General features: G+C 37.3%; 1 protein-coding gene across 2 annotated transcripts in view; it reads left to right on the top strand.

The window, feature by feature from the left end:
* The window catches only part of LOC125241141 (ecdysone-induced protein 78C-like), a 28,338-nt gene extending 6,650 nt beyond the window's left edge, over positions 1–21,688 (top strand). Inside the window, exons 2-8 of one of the 2 annotated variants that reach the window (XM_048149473.1) lie at positions 10,254–10,375; positions 12,535–12,676; positions 16,159–16,431; positions 17,429–17,607; positions 18,299–18,412; positions 18,779–18,958; positions 19,194–21,688. In XM_048149473.1, the coding sequence (XP_048005430.1) occupies positions 10,254–10,375; positions 12,535–12,676; positions 16,159–16,431; positions 17,429–17,607; positions 18,299–18,412; positions 18,779–18,958; positions 19,194–19,481 (1,298 nt within the window). In that variant the 3' untranslated portion in view covers positions 19,482–21,688. The remainder of the gene's footprint in view (positions 1–10,253; positions 10,376–12,534; positions 12,677–16,158; positions 16,432–17,428; positions 17,608–18,298; positions 18,413–18,778; positions 18,959–19,193) is intronic. The other variant, XM_048149474.1, reaches the window with a different exon arrangement.
* The last annotated feature ends 1,078 nt before the right edge of the window (positions 21,689–22,766 follow it).

The raw sequence follows: 22,766 nt of genomic DNA, 5'->3' as shown, positions 1-22,766 counted from the left end.
TTGCCAAGAGTGGCCCTGAAGCTTTAGTAGTTTCATGTGCTCTGCCTACCCCTTTATGGGATACAGGCGTGATTGTATGTATGTATATGTTTAAAAATCTTAGTCCCGAAAAATCTTCATACTTATCCTGTGTACTTATCAGAGGCGCGTTGATGTCACTTGTTCTTTAAGATTGGTAATTTCTTAACTGGTTAACCTGGCCAGTCGGGAGCCGGATAACCTTGAAAAACGTATTATGTTTGTCATGGTGGATGGAGGACGGGGGAGTTGGACATCCACCAACCGACTGGGTGGACAGTATTAAGAAGACCTGCCAGAGATCAACATAGGCGCCTATTATTAGGACTGCATTATATTGCATACACGTTATTAACTCTTCTCTTTCCACACAGATTTATACCTACTAGTAGTTCGGGTACAACGATTTTAGCACAGACGTATTCTCTAACGTCCGCGTAACGTACTTTCTTGTATATCCATTTCGCTCGCCCTAATATACCAGCACGGGAAATAGCAGGCCGTCCCTATCGCACTATTTGTAAGTGCGATAGGGACGGCCTGATATTTTATCGTCTATCGCGCAACCATGCTTCCCGTGCAGGACGAACACTGTTCGAGGTGCATAGAAATTATCTATGTTATGCACACGCTATAAAAACATGGCTAAGAACACTCCCGACTCCAGCTTTCAAATAAAAAAAAACTAAATCGAAATCGGTTCATCCATTCAGGAGCTACGATGCCACAGACAGACACACACACAGACAGACAAACAGACAAACAGACAGACAGACACGTCAAACTTATAACACCCTGTCGTTTTTTCGTCGGGGGTTAAAAATACCAGTATCAAAGTCAGTTTCAAACCCGCGGTAAGGATATAACAAAAGAAACATTTTACTTCGGTACTCGCACCTATAAAAACTACAACTGCAATAATTATCATACTTATAAAATCAACTCACGAATCCGCCATACATATCTATTGGTAGCTGTGGCCTCAAAGCGTGAAAGTATACATACAGTTTTTATCAAAACACAAATGGTCCGATGAAATTCTTACGTAACATTTTTCCTAGTATCGCTTTGTGAGTGTGTAGGTACTTTAAGCAGTTGGAAGTTGGAGGGACTTACGCGATCACCAGCGCTTCGGCACAGTCCACTGATGCTTCGTTATGCAGGTTATAATTTTCTCGGAGAACCATACCTTCAGTGGAACTATATTAAAGAAGCATAAGATAGTTACGTTAGTAAAAGACAAGAAAGCTTTTATTGTAGTTGCGGGAGAGAGATAGAAATAACTGTTAGTGCAGGTTCAATGATCGACTCGCGCGCAGTTTGTTGAACTGCAATCATTGCTTTGGGAAAAAGTTAGGGTTGTAGCCGATGTTGTTGATGCTCCCTATATTTTTTATGTATGTAATTGACATGGAATATTATAATAAATAATAATAAGTTACACCTATGTTACAGGGAATTCTCCTCGTATAATTTAATTGAACGATTTAAAAACTGAAGTATTATATGTAAAATATTACCTATATAAAATGAATAGATACAATTAATGTAAAAGTACTAACTTTTCATTTATTTCAAACAATCAATTTAGTAAAGGACAATATTATCATTATCATAATTATGCCATTATCATTTTTCCTTCTCCTTGCACCATTTTTACGTCTCTGTTTAGCCCGATGGTTGACTGGTAATAGAGATTGCCATTAGGCATTAAGTAAGTCATCTGTTTTATTTGTGCAATAAAGTTTAAATAAATAAATAAATATTCTACCTACGAACATAATATTATATAAAGTTTATGTTACAATGATACCCCCTCGCTTCGTTCTGCGGGCGTAGCACACTAGTTCGATACATTTTATCGCATCGGTGCGTCCCTATCGCACTTACAAATGGTGCGAAAAGGACGACCTATATCGCGCGACCATGATTGCCTGCCACTGTTTAAAGTCGATATAAAGCTAGCTAAACTAGCTTAGACATATGTCAGCAGTTCTCGAAAAGTTTGTACAAAAATTAAAGGGAAAAGATAAATTTGTTTTTTTTTTATTCCTTTTTTGTTACCAAGATTTATTTCATGAATTGACATTTTAGTACGTTTTATTTGGTCATTAAGGTTCTCTAGTATCTATATTTTCTTAATTATAACAATCATCCTGTATATATCTTACAAAATTTGACTTACATCACCAAATGTTGGTAACAAAATAGGATCAATTAAAATTTGCTGACGTGGCTATGTACAAACTTTTTGAGAACTGCTGTTGTAAGTATATAGGCAAAGACAGGTAAGTGTGGTAAATGGGGATAAGTATATACGCCTTGTCAGCTTGTCACAGGTGTTTTTATAACTTACCAATATGCCACACTTTTACGTAAGCTAGTTTTACCTGCAATGGCCTTTCTTATGTTTGATTTTCTAGGAGTAAGTATCTAATGTCGTGTTTGAGTATTTGGAATATCATTTTAATAAGGATAGAGGTTTTTGGCTACAGGCAGCCCTGTGTTGTAAGAAAGTGTCAGGCGCGGGCTCGCTTCCGCGGGCCCTCTAGAGCAGGACAAAACATCTGAGACATGACAATCTTGACATAAGTCTCCGCACCATTACCTAACTACTTAATACTCAATAAATAAAAGAAACATTCTAATACAACGGCTGCTTTTGCACATTTCTATTACATAGTGTACCGATTGCAAGAAACTACTTAATTTTACATTTTATTTAAATAAATGAAAGTAAGAAATACATTATATAATGGTGCTCCCACACTGGCTGTTATAAATATAACACGGTGTGTTAAGCCATCGCGCTGTCCTTGTCACACCGTGTTATGTAACATTTATAACGTCATGCTCTCCGGCAGAATCACATTGTCTTTCGGAAACATAAATATATCAGAAAATATCTATAAGATATCTATAAAATTCTAAAACCATTTGGAAAAATTGTATATGCCTAGTTTTTGTGTAAATCTAATTTCACAGTGGTTCTACTACAGAGCTTCCTCCCAGCAGAACCACCAAGATATTCTTCTAACTATTACACATGCCACATATACCTATCTAACATACCTAACCAAACCACATATACCTATCTATACCACACCAAATAATTCTATATTTATCTAGTTTACTATATCACTCTTCTTATTCTGAATACTCAAATTTACGACATGTCAAACTTTAAAGAACTATGTGTCAAGCGCCTGTACAAATCATCTTTTCTCAAACATGGTATGAAATATTGATGTTATGTGCCTTATAATTGGCAGCGAAGTATGACGTTGCAGGTGCGGCTAGGACGATTGATAGATAATGGAATTTCATACAAACCTTGCAGGCCAAGGCCGGCAAAGTCTTCTTTTTTAATTTCCAAACACAGATAATTGTGACATAACATCCAGGTATTTAGCCAATTAAAAAAAAACTATAAGGGGCTTTATAGACGTGCCGACTGCAACTGGTACGTGCCCTAGACAATATTTGATTTTGGGTGCGTTACCATACAAAAAAAAATTATTTCGTTTTTTTTTAATTTTTTGTTTTTTATAGGCGTATACGGGGTATTAAAGGGGAACGAAAATTCGATTATTTTTGCGCATCCAAAGTTACTATTTTCAGTAGACTTTATTTATTTCATACCATGTTTGAGAAAAGCACTATACAGTACATACCTCGGCGGGAAATAGGGTTGCCTGCCTCAGATCTATCCGTCTATATGTCTTCGGCCGGCAACCCCATTTGTCCCGGCCTCTGTAGTAATGTACTATTGTAAAGCAAAGAGCATTGAATCACTACGTTTTAAGAGTCGGCACTCTCGAACAACCCTCGACTAGGGCTTGCAATATCGGACGGTTTTCAATTCCGGAACTGGTTTTCGAGATTGGACTTCAATTCCGGAATTCCGGAACTAGTTCCGGAATTGAACAATTTTTTTTGGTTTGGTTTTCTGGTGGATTTTCGATGAAATAATACAATTTTAAACTGAAATTTCTTATAAATCGACGTTTAAGACAATAACTGCGTACCTGAAAGGCATATAACACTGAAATTTTCATTTTAGTAATATTACAGGAAAGCCCATTTTGCGTCAAAATCGGTCTCGCAAGGTATTTCGAACTACAGTTAACGATACAAACGAGGTTTTAGTGCCAGTTTTCTGATAGTGGTCAACGTTAAAGTTATTTTTTTATCCATCGAAATAAAATAAAAGTAATAATTTACAAGAATTGCATAACGTCTTGTTCGCATTACTGTAATAAAAGAAATATTGAATTACCTTTATCAGACTCGAGTAGGGACAAAAGATATCCAAGCGAGCCCAAAAAGACAGATTTTATGATTTATTCCTAGGTACCTACATGTACCTACTAGGGTATGCAAAAACCGGTTAACTTAAAAAACCGGTTAATAACCGAGACTTTTCCTTCAAAACCGGTTAACCGGTTATTAACCGGTTTTGAGGATTTTTAGTAAATGGCCGTACTACGCAATAATTACCATTACCTTTAAGAATTCTGATGTTGATGATATCGTAGCAGGTATTACTTGCACGATGAAGATCATTTTTATCCAGTTTTTGGAAATTTGGTAAATGCGGAAATTGCAATTGAAAAAAAGGCTTGTGTGGTTTGAATGTGATTCGTCAGTTGCGTTTTCTAGACATGTCGCGAAGGTCTACAGCTCCCAGAGCCCCTAGTAATACAAGCAATTGATATAAGAAAACCAAGATCTCCATTTTACCTTTCTTTTATAAAATATAGTTTGAAATATACGGTAGACTCCGGTTACAACGCCGCTCAAGGGACCACTGATATTACGTCGTACTAACCGGATGTCGTACAAAACGTATTTCATTTCTTTTAATTAAAAGTAATATCTACATCTCTATTACTAAAACATTTCAATCAATAGGTTTATTTACAGGTTATTATTATCATCATAGTATTAATATCTTATTTTATTGTGACTTGTTTAGTTAGAAAAGTCCTTTTTAGTATGCGTGCTTGCTCATCATTTTCAAGTAAAGCTAGTTTATACGCAATCGAAAAATACAAATTGGGTTCTATTTAGCTTATAAGATTAGACCCGAGGCGAACAAATTGTTAAAATTTTAAAAGCAATACTCCAAAAAGTTACGTGGCCACAATGTAATCTTGCTACTTGTTGTAGGCAAGACAGGGGGCCGTGCTTGGGTGGAAGTAGCTTTGTTTCCTCAATTTACTAGTAAAACTAAAAACGTTGTCGCTCGTCGTTGCAATCGGACTTGATGGACGGATTCTGTGTAAAATGTGTCGTAAAAAGCGGCTGGTCGTTAAAATCGGAGTCGTAATAAACGGATGTACTTCCATACTATCACATACGAAAACCAAATAAATACCTGTGATTATGTCGTTGTAAGAGGTTGGACGTTAGGTCTATGCGGAGTCGTAATATACTAACCGGACTCTACTGTATTGTATAAAATGTATAATTGAGTAGACTCGGGACTAATTTTTAAAATAAAATCATTACAGATAATAATGTTAAATTGAAATAGATTTCATACACGAAAGAAAAAACCAAAACAACAACAACAAAAACAACAAATCAAAAATATTCAATAAAATAATTTGATTTGTTCCCTAATTGTATAGATAATAACGTTGTCAATGAAACGTAATGAATAAATCTTTATTATTACAAAACATTAAATAAAATTACGTATTTTTGAACCTTTTAATGCCTAATTTTCCAAATTTTGAGAAATAAATAGTTTCGGTTATTAACCGGTTAGAGACTATAAAAACCGGTTTTTAACAGAGGCCAAAAAGTCTCGGTTAACCGGTTTTTCGGTTAACCGGTTAACCGGTTTGCACACCCTAGTACCTACACCTTAATTTTTTGTAAAAAAAATAAATCATTCTTTTGCTTCTCAAATCTTTTGATTTTGTGGTATTAATGGTAAATAGACTGGTGGTAATAGACTAAGATAGAGTTTAGTAAAATATGCACACGTCTTTGTGAAAAGTGACGTTATGCTTGTGAATTAATGTAATACCAAATACTACGATTTGCTTCTGAACTTAAGACTTTATGCCTAAAATATTCAGTGCTATGTGAAAAGAAGTAAAATTTTGAGTTTATGCCGCTTCAATACCGATTAATTTAGATTATTACTGAAATTTAAGTTCGATCTAATAAATTGAGCATAAATAACGCCAATAAAATAATAATATTAATAATGTACCTAATGTTATTTATTTATGTTTAATTGTCCTTCAGTATTTGAGCATAACACTCAACTCCCGGCTAGTAATTTTAAATTATCACAAAACAAAACTTTCTACAACAAATATTTAATTATTTACTTTAAAATGATTATAAATTTCACTTATTAGCTAAAACAATTGAGAGCAAAACCAGAAAGTGACAATGGTATAATATTAGCGGGTTAAAACTACACTATCTCGCTCTAACTAGCCCTGGATGCAACCCTTTGGTCATAAAATAGGCACTACCTGAATCCGAGGAGTGTCTAACTTAATGAATTTACATATCTTTTATAGACGCGGTGGTAGTTTTGTAAAATAACCAGGCTGATATTACACGTTTTCGTCCAAAAATATATCTTTTTTCAATTCCGGAATTTTCGAGATTATGTGTTTCAATTCCGGAACTGTAATATCGGAAAAATTGTCCGAAATTCCGGAATTTCGAGATTCCGGAATTCCGGAATGCAAGCCCTACCTCGAACCGATTTATGCAGGCGTTTTTTCGACGGTCGTGAGGTCATGTCACTGCTACCAACACAAAGAAAAAATCGCTAGGGCTCGACCAACCCAGTCCCTAATATTTATCGATATCGATAAATTTGCGATATTTTGCATTATGGCGACTTAACAGTAAATTTATAGTATTTATACATATATTTAAAAAAAAATGTCTAGGATGGCTGTCAGAGGCGTATTTCAAGGATTTGGCGTTGGCATCCTGAGCCAGTCAGGATTACCGCCGCGTTAAGTGACGATAAAGTATGAAATTTAAGAAAAAACGCTGCTTCGCTATTCTAAAAAGAGCCTGCCGCCTTTAATACGCCCCTGTATAAAATGAATAAAACAAAAGCAAAATATACTATCACTTTTCTTTTACATGAAGTAATTTTACAACTAGTTTACAGCACTTCTCAGTTGAACTAATTTTGAGGCGTTTGCAGAAAATTCCTATGATTTACTGTGCCTGACGTTCATATTTGGCACTGCCTCCTAATTAAGAGTTTTGTTATAACTGTTATAAGCCAGTATTTGTTGCTTCAATCTTCGTGTTTCTTGCATGTTTACCAGGGAAAGTTAATATTTACTGCAAAAAGCCTTGAAAACCTTTGCCCAACATTATCTTCATACAGGAGATGGATAAATATGCCGATTCTTCGTTACCTGTTAAAATTACCCATAATTAATCGTCATCTGAAATAGAGATTATCGATAAGTTGGCCACCCTCTATTGATATTTTAGGTTATTTGTTTGTTTACGAAAAAACTTATTTACAGAATGTTTTCGCTTAAATCGTAGACTGTACATGATAAGTACTACTTTAAATTGATTAAATGAGTAGGTAATTGTTAGCAACTCGAAACGAAAATATAATAAAATACTAGTTACCGACCTGCATATATCCATTGCAAAGCTAGGCAAAAACAAGCCACCATCACAAATTTCACACTTTCTTATTGGTTTGACCGAAATTTCAATAATAACTTTAGTTATTTTATTATTTACTTAACTTACAAAATTCAAAACGACAGATTTGACGTTGACGACTTGACGTTTTGAAAAAAAAACACGTAGGTCAGGCCATAGACTAAGGAAATATGAAACTCTATTATCTATGTATTTTTGCTACCAAAATATGTATAATGGACTTTAGTACTATTAATAATAGATGTCATTTTGATTTGATAGCATTTTTTTTGTGTCGTAATGTTGGGAATCATTGCTTGATGATATTATCATACTATGGAGTGACGACGGGCTGATTGTAAAGCTTTGCATCAAGGCGTTGTTCAGTCTATTTAATAACAAATGTCGTAAATTCGTGTATTCAAAATTATCAGAGTGATTTCTTATAAATATTTTCTGACATGTTTATGTTTATGAAAGATGATGTTTCTGCCGGGGAGCATGACGTCATTTATAACTAGTGTGGGAGCACCATAAATGCCAAGAAAAAAATACTTACATAGATACCGTCTAACCCTGTTCTTGGACGTAGCAAGGGGTATCTGTGAATTTATAATCATTATATAGTTTTATAGGTATTTTAATATTGACATTATGGTGATACTTCTACCGACCTAATCAACCTAATTTTGTCCTGGTTTAAATCCCGGTAAGGGCATTCATTTGCGATGAGCACATACATATATGTCGTCGCCTAGTAAGTACTGTGTAAGATGTCCTCCAATATAAAAAAAAGTGATCACTTGCTTACATAATCCCCTCCCTCCCCTTTTATGTCTTACCAAGTTTACTGTCCAGTGCGTGTCACGGCACGTCTTATTACGAAACCGTAAGGTTTACATTTAGATGTTAGATGTTAAAAAATATTTTATTTTAACATCTAATTACAAATATTTTAACGTATATATTCTCATAATATATCCTTAATATTTGGGATTTTATTCTTTTGATATAACCATCTGCCCATGTGCAGTCAGCTAGAGACTGCGAAACTTGCTAAAGTATGCACCCCCGGAGAAGTTTCTTTGCGTCGAGACTTGGAGAGTATATTTTTGTCTGCAGATGACGTACATAGATCAATAGTGTACACAGTAGAGCGTCCTATGTACTACCTACCTCGTTGAATGTAATTCGAGCCGTCAGTAGGTAGGTATGGGATCGTATAAAGGTTATTTATATTTTCTTTTGTAAAAACAACAAAAGGTTTATTAAAGTCTCCTTTCTATCCTTTACACATAAATAACTGAATCCCGAAGAGCAGTAGTCTTCTCGCCTGGCTGCCGTGTGCACATTTCTTGAATTATTTTCTAAGTGCGTACCTACCTAGTGTTTTTCCAGTGTGTAGCTAAAAGAAAAAAAAAGTAATCTAAGTATATTAATTGACGTAATAATCAATGCCCTTTCGCTGCTAAGTGTTACTGTTATTAAAATTTGTGATACAGTTTTATCACATAGTTTGTCGTCAAATTTGATTTATACTGAAAATTAACATACATCCATGTATGTATGTATGTATAAGTATCGCCCAAGTAACCAGCCAGTATTAATACCCCTAAATACTGAAAAAGGTAAGCAACCTCTAGCAATGCGATACACACGTCGCATTACGAATACAATAGAATGGGCACGTAAAAAATAACTAATAATACAAATTAAACAAAAAATATTACCCCCATCAAGATATAGCTCAATCGATTCTACTCTCGATTCTGAACAAACTGATTTCAGGTTTTTAGTGTTAAGTGAAACACGGTGTATAACTATATTACTTAACTAGAGACGTATTATAATTATATCCCTAGACTAAGTTTAATCCAGTGATATACTTATATAACTAAACTAGTAACGTATTATAATTATATTCCTAGTAAGATGGTAAGGAATCGCTTTCGTTTAGCTATGTTACGGCATATAATTATATCCCTAGGGTTATAACTATACCTCCGCCGCACCGCCGCACTCCTGCCTACAATCATTCCACTAAACTGGATCCAGTCATATAACTATATGACTAAACCATACATTCACGTCTGTATCCCACAAAGGGGCAGGCAGAGCATGTGAACCACTCAAGTTTCAGTGCCACTCTTGGCAAAAAGGGGTTGAAAGAAATCCTAATTGTGGCATTGCAGTGACAGGTTGCTGAAAATTAAGCCTAGCACATACTGGCGCGAATCTCTCGGGGTTGAAACTGACGCACCACACTTGTTCTAGAGCTAAAGAATTTTCCTGTAATGTAAATTCATACTCAAAACTATGTAATAATATAGTAAATATCGCCACGGGCTAACCCCCTTATTCATAAACGTTCACTAAAGTTATCAAGCCGACAAAGTTCATTTGTCCCTTTCTATCACACCAATACGTCGGAAAGGGACAAACGACTTTTATCGTCTTGATAACGTTTAGTGTACGTTTATGAATAAGGGGGTTAGTGATTATTAAAACAAATAATATAATAATTTATGTTAGGTAAGGTGTGGAGTGGTGGTGTTTAATATTGTGGCATGGTGTAGTCGGCAGGTACGCCGCCGACAGCGCCAGCGCGGGCAGCGGGAAGGCGGCAGCGCCGTGCAAGGTGTGCGGCGACAAGGCTTCGGGCTACCACTACGGCGTCACCTCCTGCGAGGGCTGCAAGGTACCTATTTGTCATACTTATTAGTATACGTTCCTATTTAATAATTCAGCCCAGCCGGCCTAGCCGAATGACAATCGTTGACGCCGATCTAAACGCAGGCGCACTCTGTTCTGTCGCGCCAATACGGAAGAGCGATAGAGATAGATAACTACGAAAGCGATATAAGAATACCAGCGCAGGTACGTAGCTAATAATGCACAAACGCTCACGATAATATGTATCTGTTTCGTAGCGATCTATCTATTTCGCTCTTGCGTATTGGCGTGACAGAGCCAGACTGCATTTGTGTCGGCATCTGGCGTCGACGACTGACATTTTGCTACGCCGGCTGAAGACCTATAAATCCTATAATACTCTACTCGGGTCTTGATACTTACTACGATACAATGAATACAACCAATTTAAGGCATTATACTAATTAAATATATACTATTTTTTATATATATTATTTGTGAATCATGAGTACAAAACATTCGTATTCTATCGTCTTATTTGTTGGAAAAGTTGTATGCTATGCTGGTAATCAATAGGGGGTGCCGGAGAGATACTACTAGCCCGACTTAATTTTACTTGTACTCCCAAACTATAGAGATATGATACGTACTATAAAATGTTTAAAGTACTCATACGAATGAAATGAAATGATATATTTATTTTTCCAAATAGGCATATCACAATGCGCATATGAACGTCAAATAAAGCTACGCCGGCTCTAACCCTACGCCTCAGCCTCGAGAAGATTTCAGTCCCCCCCTCAGTTGGAGGGGGGTATCCACTATGGGACCGGCAATAAATTCGACGGGCCACTTCTTTTCAAAACATTACATCTTATAATTAACATGCATTAAAAAAAAACAAGATACAATTTAAAAAGCAAAAGTATTCATCAAAAAAAATATTAACAGACTAGGGACCTGCTCTATGGAAATTTATTTTCAATAAATTATACAAAGTACAAAGCTACTATGATTAATAAGAGATGTTAGAAATGTATAGAGTCTCTAAGTGTCAAAGTACATCTAAAATAGAAAAAATATACATGATGAATAAAAAAAAACGAACTGATACAAATAAAAGATACATATTAGTACCAATGGTTTACTATAAGAGTTTTGAATGATTCACGGTTATTTTCATTAGACTTATATTGACCGGGATATAGACCGTGATTACCTTTTTGATTTTTGTCGAGCTCCCGATATTGAACAAACGTAGTGACACTGTGAGTGTAGTGTGTTTGGACAGACCATCGAGTGTGAACGCGACCAGTGGTAACGCTGAAAGTGAACGCAGCCGACGCGCGCGAAGGAGGGTAGATCGCGCGCTGTCTATACCTACAACTTTAACATCCACCCGCCTTCGTCAGTTTTCCGTGATCATGATGCATGCAACTGCGTCGAAATATCGGGAGCTCGACAAAAATCAAAAAGGTAATCACGGTCTATATCCCGGTCAATATAAGTCTAATGGTTTACTATGTACTTAAATCCTTATTTAAAGACCCGTTTTAATTTCAATGAATATTTGACCTTTAAATTCAGATTAAATAGTTCCAGTTGATACTTGCCTTTAAAAATGTTATTTTTGTCTTCGGTATAATTTTCACTAACTTGTTAGGTCGTTTCTAGAACAAATTGGATTAGAATACATTTATTTTCCAGCGGGAAATTCGAAACGTGACAGACAATATCATATTGTTAACCCTATAATAACGTACTAGAGTCTATGTATAGGAAAGAAAAAGAGTCGTTGTACGTACAGGGCCCAATCAATGCTGTGAATTTATGTACATATTACTCTTCCCTTACCGCACGGACTGTCTTTTGTAATAATGTTAAGCCCCTAAATACTTAGTTTAGAGGCTATAACTTATAATAATACTTACATACATACATTCGTAATGTCCCTAAACACATTGAAGTTTAAAAAAAGAATCGGTTAATGTAAATATTGTTCGTATGTCGCTTCGAATATCCATAATAATAACTACTTATGCAGCTATATGTATTTATACCAAACGTCAAACATCTCTCCAAAAATAATCACAGAACCATTTGACCTCTCTCCATGTGTATTGATTTGAAGTTGTATCAGTATTATGAAAGTAGGTCCGTCACAATTACAATACATGAATAAATGCAATGCTTACTTTTGGGCAGGGTTTCTTCAGACGAAGTATTCAAAAGCAGATAGAATATCGCTGCCTGCGGGACGGCAAGTGCCTGGTGATCCGGCTCAACCGCAACCGCTGCCAATACTGCCGCTTCAAGAAGTGCCTAGCCGTCGGCATGAGCCGAGACTGTAAGTACACCACAAGCTACCACTTGCGACGCACTCTGTGTATCACGCGCTTTACGCACACTTAGTAATCATGTAACCTAAAAGTCGTAACACACAAACAACAACATTAAAATTCTTGGCCGGGCCAAGGATAGACCTGCGGTCCTAATGGCGAAATTATAAGAACTAAAATAATAATTATATTTTTTTTTAAATTATCAGTGCATCAAGCGACCCAGTGAATGAAAAATTAAACCCGCTGCACAAGAACTCGTAAACTGAAAATGAAATATTTATTTCTCAAGTAGGCATATTACAATGCCCATATGAACGTCAAATAAAGCGAGGGCTAGTTAAGTATCCGGAGAACAAAATATCTATAAATGCACATGCTTTTATTTTTATTAGCCAAGACAAATGATAGACATGTGCATACATTGATACCACTTTTCAAAGCACCTTTTCCTATTCTGGTTATTGTGTACAAAACGTGCATAAGTAGTATAATTGTGCGAGTTTTGTACCATCCGAGATGTTTTTCCCGTTAAATGTTTTCCAGCAGTGGGATTCATAAATTATTTAACATAATATATGTTTTAAAATATTGCTATTATAATATACCTACTTAATTGAGTGTTCTTACCATGGGGTCCCGGACCTCTGGGAGGCATACGTGGGGCCGAAGCCAACAACGCAGAGCCCCTTTAGAACAATTTAAATTAAAAATAAATAATAAACTAAAAGGTATAATAAAACGTGCTCAACTGACATCTTGCAAACGACCGTCATATTATAACCAACAGATGCCTCTTCCTCGTTGTTATAATGTACTATAACGATCATGCATTATGGGTTCACGCACATTGTTTATATTTTATGGGATAATAATAGCTGATTTCGATTGAAATTTTGTCGTTAACTTACGATGACCATGATTGAACTCATTAAACCATTATTGCCATTTAATGGTCATTGGTCTCTTTGACCTTCGATAAAACCTCCACCACAAATTCAAAATCTCAATATTACATTTGGGATATTAGGTATTTATTTTTTCGTGGGTTACCAATCAGGATATAACTTATACAACGATAATTTCCACAAGTAAATCACGGTTTTTTTTAAATGACACCACGATGTAAATTCAACAAATGCGTAAAAGAACACGTACCTACATTTTCTAGCAATTTCGATGCAGCATGGCAATTAATATAACCTAACTACAAAATTAAAATATTGAAAAAACCCCCGACCGCGACATAGTAGACCGTTTTTCATGAAACATGGCTAAGAACACTCCCGACTTACTCAGCTTTCAGACGAAAAAAAACTAAATCCAAATCGGTTTATCCGTTCGGGAGCTACGATGCCACAGACAGACACACACACACACACACAGAAATTATGTTCTGCTTACTGATGGCTCTTATTTCGACTCTTACGAATAATGAGATAGTTCCAATCGTTATTCGGCCAGAGAACCCATCGTCGAATCATTGTTAGTGAACCGATTTATATAGGAAAATCAATAGGGCACTGAAAATCATACAAGAAATATTTTCAAAGTCAACAAAATAGTACGGACGAATTGGTGATGAAAACAGAAGGGGAGGAATTGAATAACTTGACAATAAATGAATGGGACGAATCCGTGACATCAAAGCATCAAATACATATAGGTAGGTATAGGTACTTAATAAACTCATCGCGGTCATTACATAAATAATTGTCCTTCCCTGGATTAGGATCTTTGAGACTATGAACTGTAAACGAAAGGTCTCTCTCTACCAACTAGGCCAGACAGCAATATTGGCGATTTCTAAACTTAGTGGCGACCTTGAATCCGATGCTCATGAGCTTATGACTTCTTAGTTGTGTGGTGTTCCAACCTTTGCTGTAGATATTTGTTACACTACTAGTAAGATATTTTTTTTTAATTGCGAGAATACCTGCGTATAGATTAATACATAGAATTTTGTAATCTACGTAATTTTTCCCAAAAATGTATGCAAAGTCGACTTTGCTGGTTTAAAATTATGTTGATGAACTTGCGGATCGTGTGTACATATAATCTGTGCCTGTGGTCCTGACAATTCCTGTAAAATTAATCAATAATAAATTGGTAAAATCCAGTATAGTTTCCATGAATAGGCTAGTTTCCTAAGTTTATGTTATACAAGGGGGCAAAGTTGTATTTTAACGCCGAGTGTGGAATTGAAAAACGAGCAAGTAAAAGGATCCTATAGTTGAACCACGAGCGAAGCGAGTGGTTCGAGAATAGAATCCTGAACTTGCGAGTTTTTTAACACACGAGAAGTAAAATACATCTGCACCCGAGTGTAACACAAAACTTTTCCCGTCACTATAGCGAGGAAACTACAACGCAAAAAATGCGTTTATCACTGCTTCCAGTAGTTCCACAGGTGGTAAATCATCTTTATTACTAGATTCACCTACTTTTAGCGATATTAAAGCAGTTAATTTGATTCAAGGTCAAATTACTTTACTCACTAGTGGATAAAATGCGTTTTTACCCGCTGGTATTAAAGGACAAAACACGTGTTTCCGAGCTAGTGAGGGGAAAAATATTTCATGCAGTGCATGAAATAAAGCACCACATAATTAGAAGAAAAATATGGACAGTAGTTATGTTTAAACATAATTTCTATTTAATAAGTCAAAGAGAAAGATATAAAAAGTAAATGAATTGACCGTGACGTCACTCCTCATTATTTCATGGTAATTCCATTTGAGCAAATCGTTTTGACAGTTCTTAAAAAGAAGCTGATTTGACTAGTAGGAAACTAGCATATTGGAGTATAGCTAATGATCACCCTCGAGCTGTATATTATTTTTCACCCGTTAATCTATATAGGGACCCTGTATAAGCACAGGCATTCTAGATGCGATACCTATTATTAATTTTAAGTTTGCATAACCTTTGTCTTACTGACCAAACCAATCAAATTAAAGACAGAATCGCACGCCATTCACATTTACCCAGTGATCAACGTAACTTCATAAAGCTTTTCCACATCACGGCTAGTATTTTAGCAGTAGGTATATTAGGTATCTACGGCATGTTGCCAATAAAATGCATCCCGTTACCGCTTTCGCATGCACCGTATTTTCTCTCCCTTCTGATTTGAATTATTGGGCTTCGGCCTATCCTCGCACCTATTTACCAATTGAAAAGAAGAGCTCCAATACAACTGCATCACGCAGTTTATCAGTCGCATCGACACGAGTTGTTAGTGTCTCAAATTAACTTATACGCCAAACGTGTTTAAATGTCGTGATACGACTTATTGAATATCTACAATCGAAGTGACTGTTAACGTTCCCAACTTAATCTAACCAGTTGATAAATATATTATTAGTTAACTTTCTCCTTATTTTTTCATTAAACTTACGCGTGATACCAATAATATAAAACCAAGTCGAATAATTATTTTGTCTAGGTCTATTGGCTTACTCGTATCTAATGAGAGCTCACTCCCCAGCTGTGAGGTACGGCAGAGTACCGAAAAGGCCCAGGGAGGTGGTAAGCACCGATAGCATGCCCGACCTGAGCAGGAATCTGTCGGCGTCGGGGGTCGTTCCCATCGCTGGCCTAGAGGAGATGGACGGTGACAGCCTGCGGCACGGCGTGGCCAAGGAGCTGACCAAAATGGTGACGGCCGCGCACCGCACCAACAACTCCTACACCGAGGAACTGCGCCGCTCGCTCACCACCCGGGCCATCTTGCTACACGTCGACGACTCCGACAACGAAGGCAAGTGCCTTAACTACTTCTAGGGTGCTACCTTACCTACTTCCACAAACATTACATATTCCCCATTCAACCTACTGGTATGCAAAACCAGTGCTCATTTTAAGGTTTATAACATTTATTGAATATTTTGAATATACACTAGACTGTCACCAGATGTAGGGCGTTGAGACATACTGATAGACACGATAACTTGTACTTCCTGTTCCCAGTTAGCACAAGGAAATGAATTAAAATAATGATATACCCGTCTTAACCTTTCGTATCTCCTGTCAAAAATCTGTGTTCAAAGAATAATTGTTTTGATATTCATATGAAGCTGACAACAAAGATTCCCGACACGGTATACAAAGGGCTAAGGAAGGCCGCTAAAACTACTTACTACTTGTGTGCTTAGCAACCAAATAAGTCAACCAAGTATTAGAGAAGAGTTGCATTATTGGTTATTTTGTGTATAATACTGGAAAATGTAAACGTTTGTATGGTGCACTTGGCTAAATGTTGCTATGCTAAAAATACTTGTGCATTTAGTTATTGTTGCATTTAATACTTTTTGCACTTATAAATAACTACAACTAGTACAAGTAAGAGTACTCGTAATTACTATATTGAACCAACAATAAACGGTAAAAAACTAAATGTCTACGAAAATAGTAGTTATTGTGCCACAGTGCCCGACCAAGATATTTAATGTCTGATGTGATGTTTATTTAATGTTCGATACTAAGTATAACCTACCGGGAATTTGGAGATTCGCCTAAATCACATTCCAGACTCTGCAAAAGAGAACCGGAAAGCGAAAAACCTCAGTCATAATTTGAAGTGTTCATTAAGTTCAGAGAGCAAATATGCGCGTCCATAAAGAGCGAGCGCGTCGCGAGGCAAAGCAGTGCGCGCGTTTTACGCCGCTCGGTTTGTGTGGAGCCGGTTAATAAATTTGGAGACTCTTGGTGTAGAGTAGAATAGGACGATGCATGATGGTCGGAATATGTTGTGGCAGGCAGCGGCGGCGAGGAGGCGGCGTCGTCGACGACGGACCGGGCGACGGACGCGCGCGCCGCGCTGTGGCAGCACGTGGCGCTGCGCATGACGCCCGCCGTGCAGCAGGTCGTGGAGTTCGCCAAGCGCCTGCCCGGCTTCCACACGCTGCCGCAGGACGACCAGCTCATCCTCATCAAGGTAACAGGCGTTGACTCATTTCAAGGCGCATACTTCCTCTCAGCAATTGACAGGTTTTCTACTTAAAAGACTCTTATTATTTATTGACACCTATGTGATCGAGCATATTGCATCATCAACTCGTTGGAAGAAGAACAAAGAACATCTAACTGCTCAGATTCGGATATAGGACATCTCAAAGGGAGGCTCTGGACCTCTTCATACACAACCCTAATATTTTGTCATAATTCAAGTAGTATGGCAATAGCCATGTCGTCAGCATACAATTTCTTTCGTCAGCGTAATAAATCATCATTACCTATTATTAATTTTTTCGACCAATTAATAATATGGCCTATGAAATTAATTCAGTTTAGCAGCTGCGAATGTATCCATACCTACTAATATTATGAATGGGAAAGTGTGTGTGTCTGTTTGTTTGTCCGCCTTTCGCGGCAAAACGGAGCAACGAATTTTACGTGATTTTTTGAGTGGAGATAGTTGAAGGGATGGAGAGTGACATAGGCTACTTTTTGTTTCTTTCTAATGCGAGCGATGCCGCAGGCAAAAGCTAGTTAAGCTATATTTCCAATTATACCTATGCGAATTGTTAATAAGATCTTCTCACTACATAACAAGGTTCCGTGTTGTACCGGCGCACAGGCGTAGACAATGAAATAACAGTCTCCATCAAAATACATAATGTTTTTAGCTGGGGTTCTTCGAGGTATGGCTGTCGCGGGTGACCCGGCTGTCGACTCCGGACTGCATCGTGTTCGACGACGGCACTACTATTACTCAGAGTCAACTGGATATTGTATATGACGTATGTATTTCATTCATTAACACACCAATGTTTAAGAAATTAATGGTTTATTTGTAACGTAACACTTATTGGTAGGCCCACCTTCTTAAAACATTACCTACAAACAGGTCATAGTATGTACCTATAACTTTTAACACCCCCAACATACGAATTCAATTGCTTATTAAGTAATTAAAATGCTAAAGCGAACGAATATAACATAGATAAAGGTACCTACTACCAACGTACATTTTTAACATGTCGACATATTCTAAATGATGAATTGACTTTTATTTATGTTATAGTAATAAATTACGATTTCTACTGTAACTTAGAATTACGCAACCGCTCAAAAAATATATAATTTAAAGCATACAATGATCTCAGGTGGCGTTCTCGACGGGAGCGCTGCGCTACGTGCGCGACGTGTCTGCCGTGCAACTCTCGGAGGAGGAGCTGGCGCTGTACACGGGCGCGCTGCTGCTCAACCCCACGCGCGCCGGCCTCAGCGAGCCCGAGCGCGTCAGCGCGCTGCACCGCGCGCTCGCCGACGCCCTACACCACACCGTCAGTATCTCCTTGTAGCGGGTGTTAGCGCCACGTATAATAATATCACTTCTGTTCTACACACCACCATTTATGTTGCAATATGCGACGGATAAGGCGCGTATATTAAAACAATAAGGGCCACTTTAGTTGCATCAACCACAGTTCAGAGACTCAGACAAATTTACCGAACGCTAAATTCGGTAAGAGACGGTTTGGTGCAACCGACCCTAAATGTGGCGCATGGTTGTTCCAGGTGACAGGGTCGGTCGGGGGCAGCGCGCGAGCCGAGGCGCTGGGCGCGGCCACGCGCGACGTGCAGGCGCTGGGGCTGCGCCACCACGAGCTGCTGGCGTGGTGCCGCGCGCACTGGCCGCGCCTCGTGCTGCCCGCGCTCTTCTCGGAGATCTTCGACATCCCCAAGAGCGAGGACGAGGAGGCCGGCGAGCCGGAGCGCGCCGGGCCCGCCGCGCCCGCCGCGCCCGTCGCCGCCTCGCCGCCCGCCCCGCAGGCCGCCGCCTCCGTCACGCAGTTGCAGGGGTAAACCACCCAGATTAATGACTTCGGTCTTCACACTATACCTTTATACTAGCATTTAGGGGAGAGGGCATAAAGCGAGTATAGTGCCTAAATCGAGCACATTTGTTAAAATTAGCTACTTATCTGTTACTATTATTTTCTATCAGTCTACATTCCCCTCACAACTTGTGTTATTTCGAGTTTTTGGACGAGGCGTTGCCATGAGCAGCTTGTAAAGCATGTATGGCAATGGACTCTGATCGGTGCTAAAAGAAGGTGTACACCTTTGGTCACAAATGTTTTCGCACTGAGAATGCCAACTTGCACAATAACTGTATGTTACAAAAGGGAAAACGCAGTAAAATCAATGTTATATTACGATACAAGTGCGGAAAAAAGGAAAATCAAAACGACTGGCAATAAATTCTCGAAAGAGTTGCGAATTACCCATTCGTTATAGTTTCGACATAGGTAAGTAATGTAGATGTTGGTACTGATTTTCGCCAAAGAATGGCAAAATAGCGCCACATGTGATTTTTTTTATTTGTTTTTAGGTATTTCACAGGAGATGTGGCGCAACTTCATCGCATTATAACCGCATAATAAGTAGTACCCAATTTACTTGACTATGTCCAAACTTTTAATTTATATTCCTACACTTTTCGCACTTGTATCTTAATAAATAAAATAATAAAGTATTGTTTGCTTAGTAACGTACCACAGTTATCTACGTATTGGAACCAGAAATTCGGCGCAATCACAATACGCACGAAAATGGAAGTTAATTACGTAAATAGGTACCTACTTTAATTTCATTGCACGACCATTGACTTGACATAGGAAGTTAAATGTTTACAGATTTATTACATACGTACTTGATATTTTTTAAGACAAATAATATCAGGAAGTTTTCAGAAAATATTACACCACACACAATGTTACAAAAACACACAATGATTGATAAAACAAATAATGAATTTTGTAATTTTTCAAAGGTACACTTTTTTTTTGTATCCGCCCCGTAGTTTATCAACTGAACGCTTACACCTAGTTCTTATTGAATGTTTATAAACTGTCATATATCAACATTATAAAACAACGTAATCAAATTGAGTGGACTATTCTCTGAAAGCGCCTATTAGAATAGGCGCCTAAGGCTTTAAAAGCCTAAGGTGCAGTAGAAAGAATACTTTAGGATTAGTATGATTTCAAATCCGATCTCAACCTTGAGACTGATCTACGCTGTGTGTAAACTCCATTTCAAATACGAAGACCCGATAGTACTTGAAAATAAACAAAAGACCTTATAATGTTTGCCTTCTGTTATCTAATAAGGCGCTCTTCAAATTGGCACGCGTCACTGCAAACTGTATGGGTACAACGGAAAAAGGGTCTGGTCAGGTATCTTTTGTTTTCACTAATCCTATTGTTAATGCCTAATGACCATCTCCACAACAATGCCAATACAATACAAGCCTTCTTGAGCTTACCGTGGGGCTCAGTCAATCTGTGTAAAAAATGTCCTATAATATTTATTTATTTATTTTATTTTATCTCAAGTGCTATTGGGCCTTCGTATTTCAAATGGAGTATAACTACGTCTATTAACTACACCTATGTTATTTTCCATTACGAGATACCACTACGAGGTGTCACATTTGTAATCGAATGGCAAAGACGGCTACGGCTCAATCAATGACTAAAGAATGTAGGGTCTCTGGCATCTTTTGAGCTCCTGGGTTCTGGATTACGGTTTGTGGTAGAATTTGACCACGTATGTCTACACTCTGTACAGAGCCTTTGTGACATAAATCCATTTCTACAATCTATGCAAGTTACAAATTACAAGTTGAATAGAGCTTCCGCTTGTCACTTATAACTTACAGCTTTCAGAAATGGACCTGTGGGCATGTTCAAATATTAATAAGAGTCATTGGTGTGTAATCAGTAACACGGGTGCAAAGATTATGATCACTAGCAATTAACCCTTTTCCAAATTACTACCGTAGAAGTGCGATTTAAGGTGTATATTTTTTGGTCTTCGGGTGAATCGTCAAATCTGGATTTTTTAAATATAATTAGCATTTTTTGGTCTCGGAAAAGGGGGAAAATATTGTTTTCACCACACCAACTGATAAAGGCTTACTTTGCTATTCGAAAACAGATAGCAAAATTGCATTTTATCCCCAAGAGTGCAAAGTAATTTCATACAAATTTTAACTTGATATCTTGAGCTGGCTGGTAGAAATTACCTATAAATGATGATTTTTATTATAAATATTGAACAAATTGATGGATTTGATTTAGTTTAATGTTTTATAGTCAGTATTTTATTGGTGTGGTGAAAAATTTTGTGTTTCACTCGGCGGCAAAGTTTGTTTAACCTTCGTGCCTTGAAACCCACGCAACGCTCAAGATTCCACTTTTTGAACCACTCGCTACGCTCGCGGTTCAATATTGGAATCTTTCGCTTGCTCGGGCTTCAATATTGGCACGTGTGGTTAAACAACAACTTTGCCCCCTTGTAAAACAAATAACTATTTAACTTCTAGCGTAATTGGAACGAAGAGATACATTAAGTATACCTTTTTAAAATGAATCAATGAACTAAGTATCAATACAAAAGGCCACGTAATTGTCTGAAACTTTCGCCCGTTGTTTATATTATATACCTAATCGTAGTGGTGCCTCTATATCTATAAGCATTTATAATTGTTAATATTAAAATTTCGTAAAAGTAGGGTTAATTTAAACTACATATTTGTGATTGTCATAAATGGTGTCTTTTTCAAAATATGTATTTTTTGGATCATAACATAATACTATTAAATGTATCATAATATTGATAAAATGTGTTATGCATGTACATGATATATTAACTGTATATAGGTAAATATATTGTGATTCTATTCCGAGAAACAAAATAATACCGATTTACACAGCAGGAGAACTCGCACGCAAGTTGCAATACAATGGGACATTTGATCGGCCAGCTGGAAGGAATGTAACCTCATAAGTCATAGTAGTAATAGTCATATTTTTTTATTTATCCTAGCAACACACTGTTCTCCTACAAAAGCGACTCAATAGTTGCCACGTTCAAACTATTATTTTCTACGTTTTTTGTCAAGCTGTATGTAACATTGAATGGGTAATTCCATGGCAGAGAGCGAAAAAAAGTAATTTTTTGAGGTCAGAATTTTTAAAATCTGGTTATGGGGTAATGTTCTTTGGCTCTAGACCTTACTTGAACCGATTTTTTTTTTAATAAACTGAGTTTAACTAAGTATGGCAATTTTTTTAAAGTTTA

This window comes from Leguminivora glycinivorella, chromosome Z (assembly GCF_023078275.1).
Source record: "Leguminivora glycinivorella isolate SPB_JAAS2020 chromosome Z, LegGlyc_1.1, whole genome shotgun sequence".
NCBI classification, from domain to species: Eukaryota; Metazoa; Arthropoda; class Insecta; order Lepidoptera; family Tortricidae; genus Leguminivora; species Leguminivora glycinivorella.
This window is presented reverse-complemented; position numbering and strand designations above follow the sequence as displayed.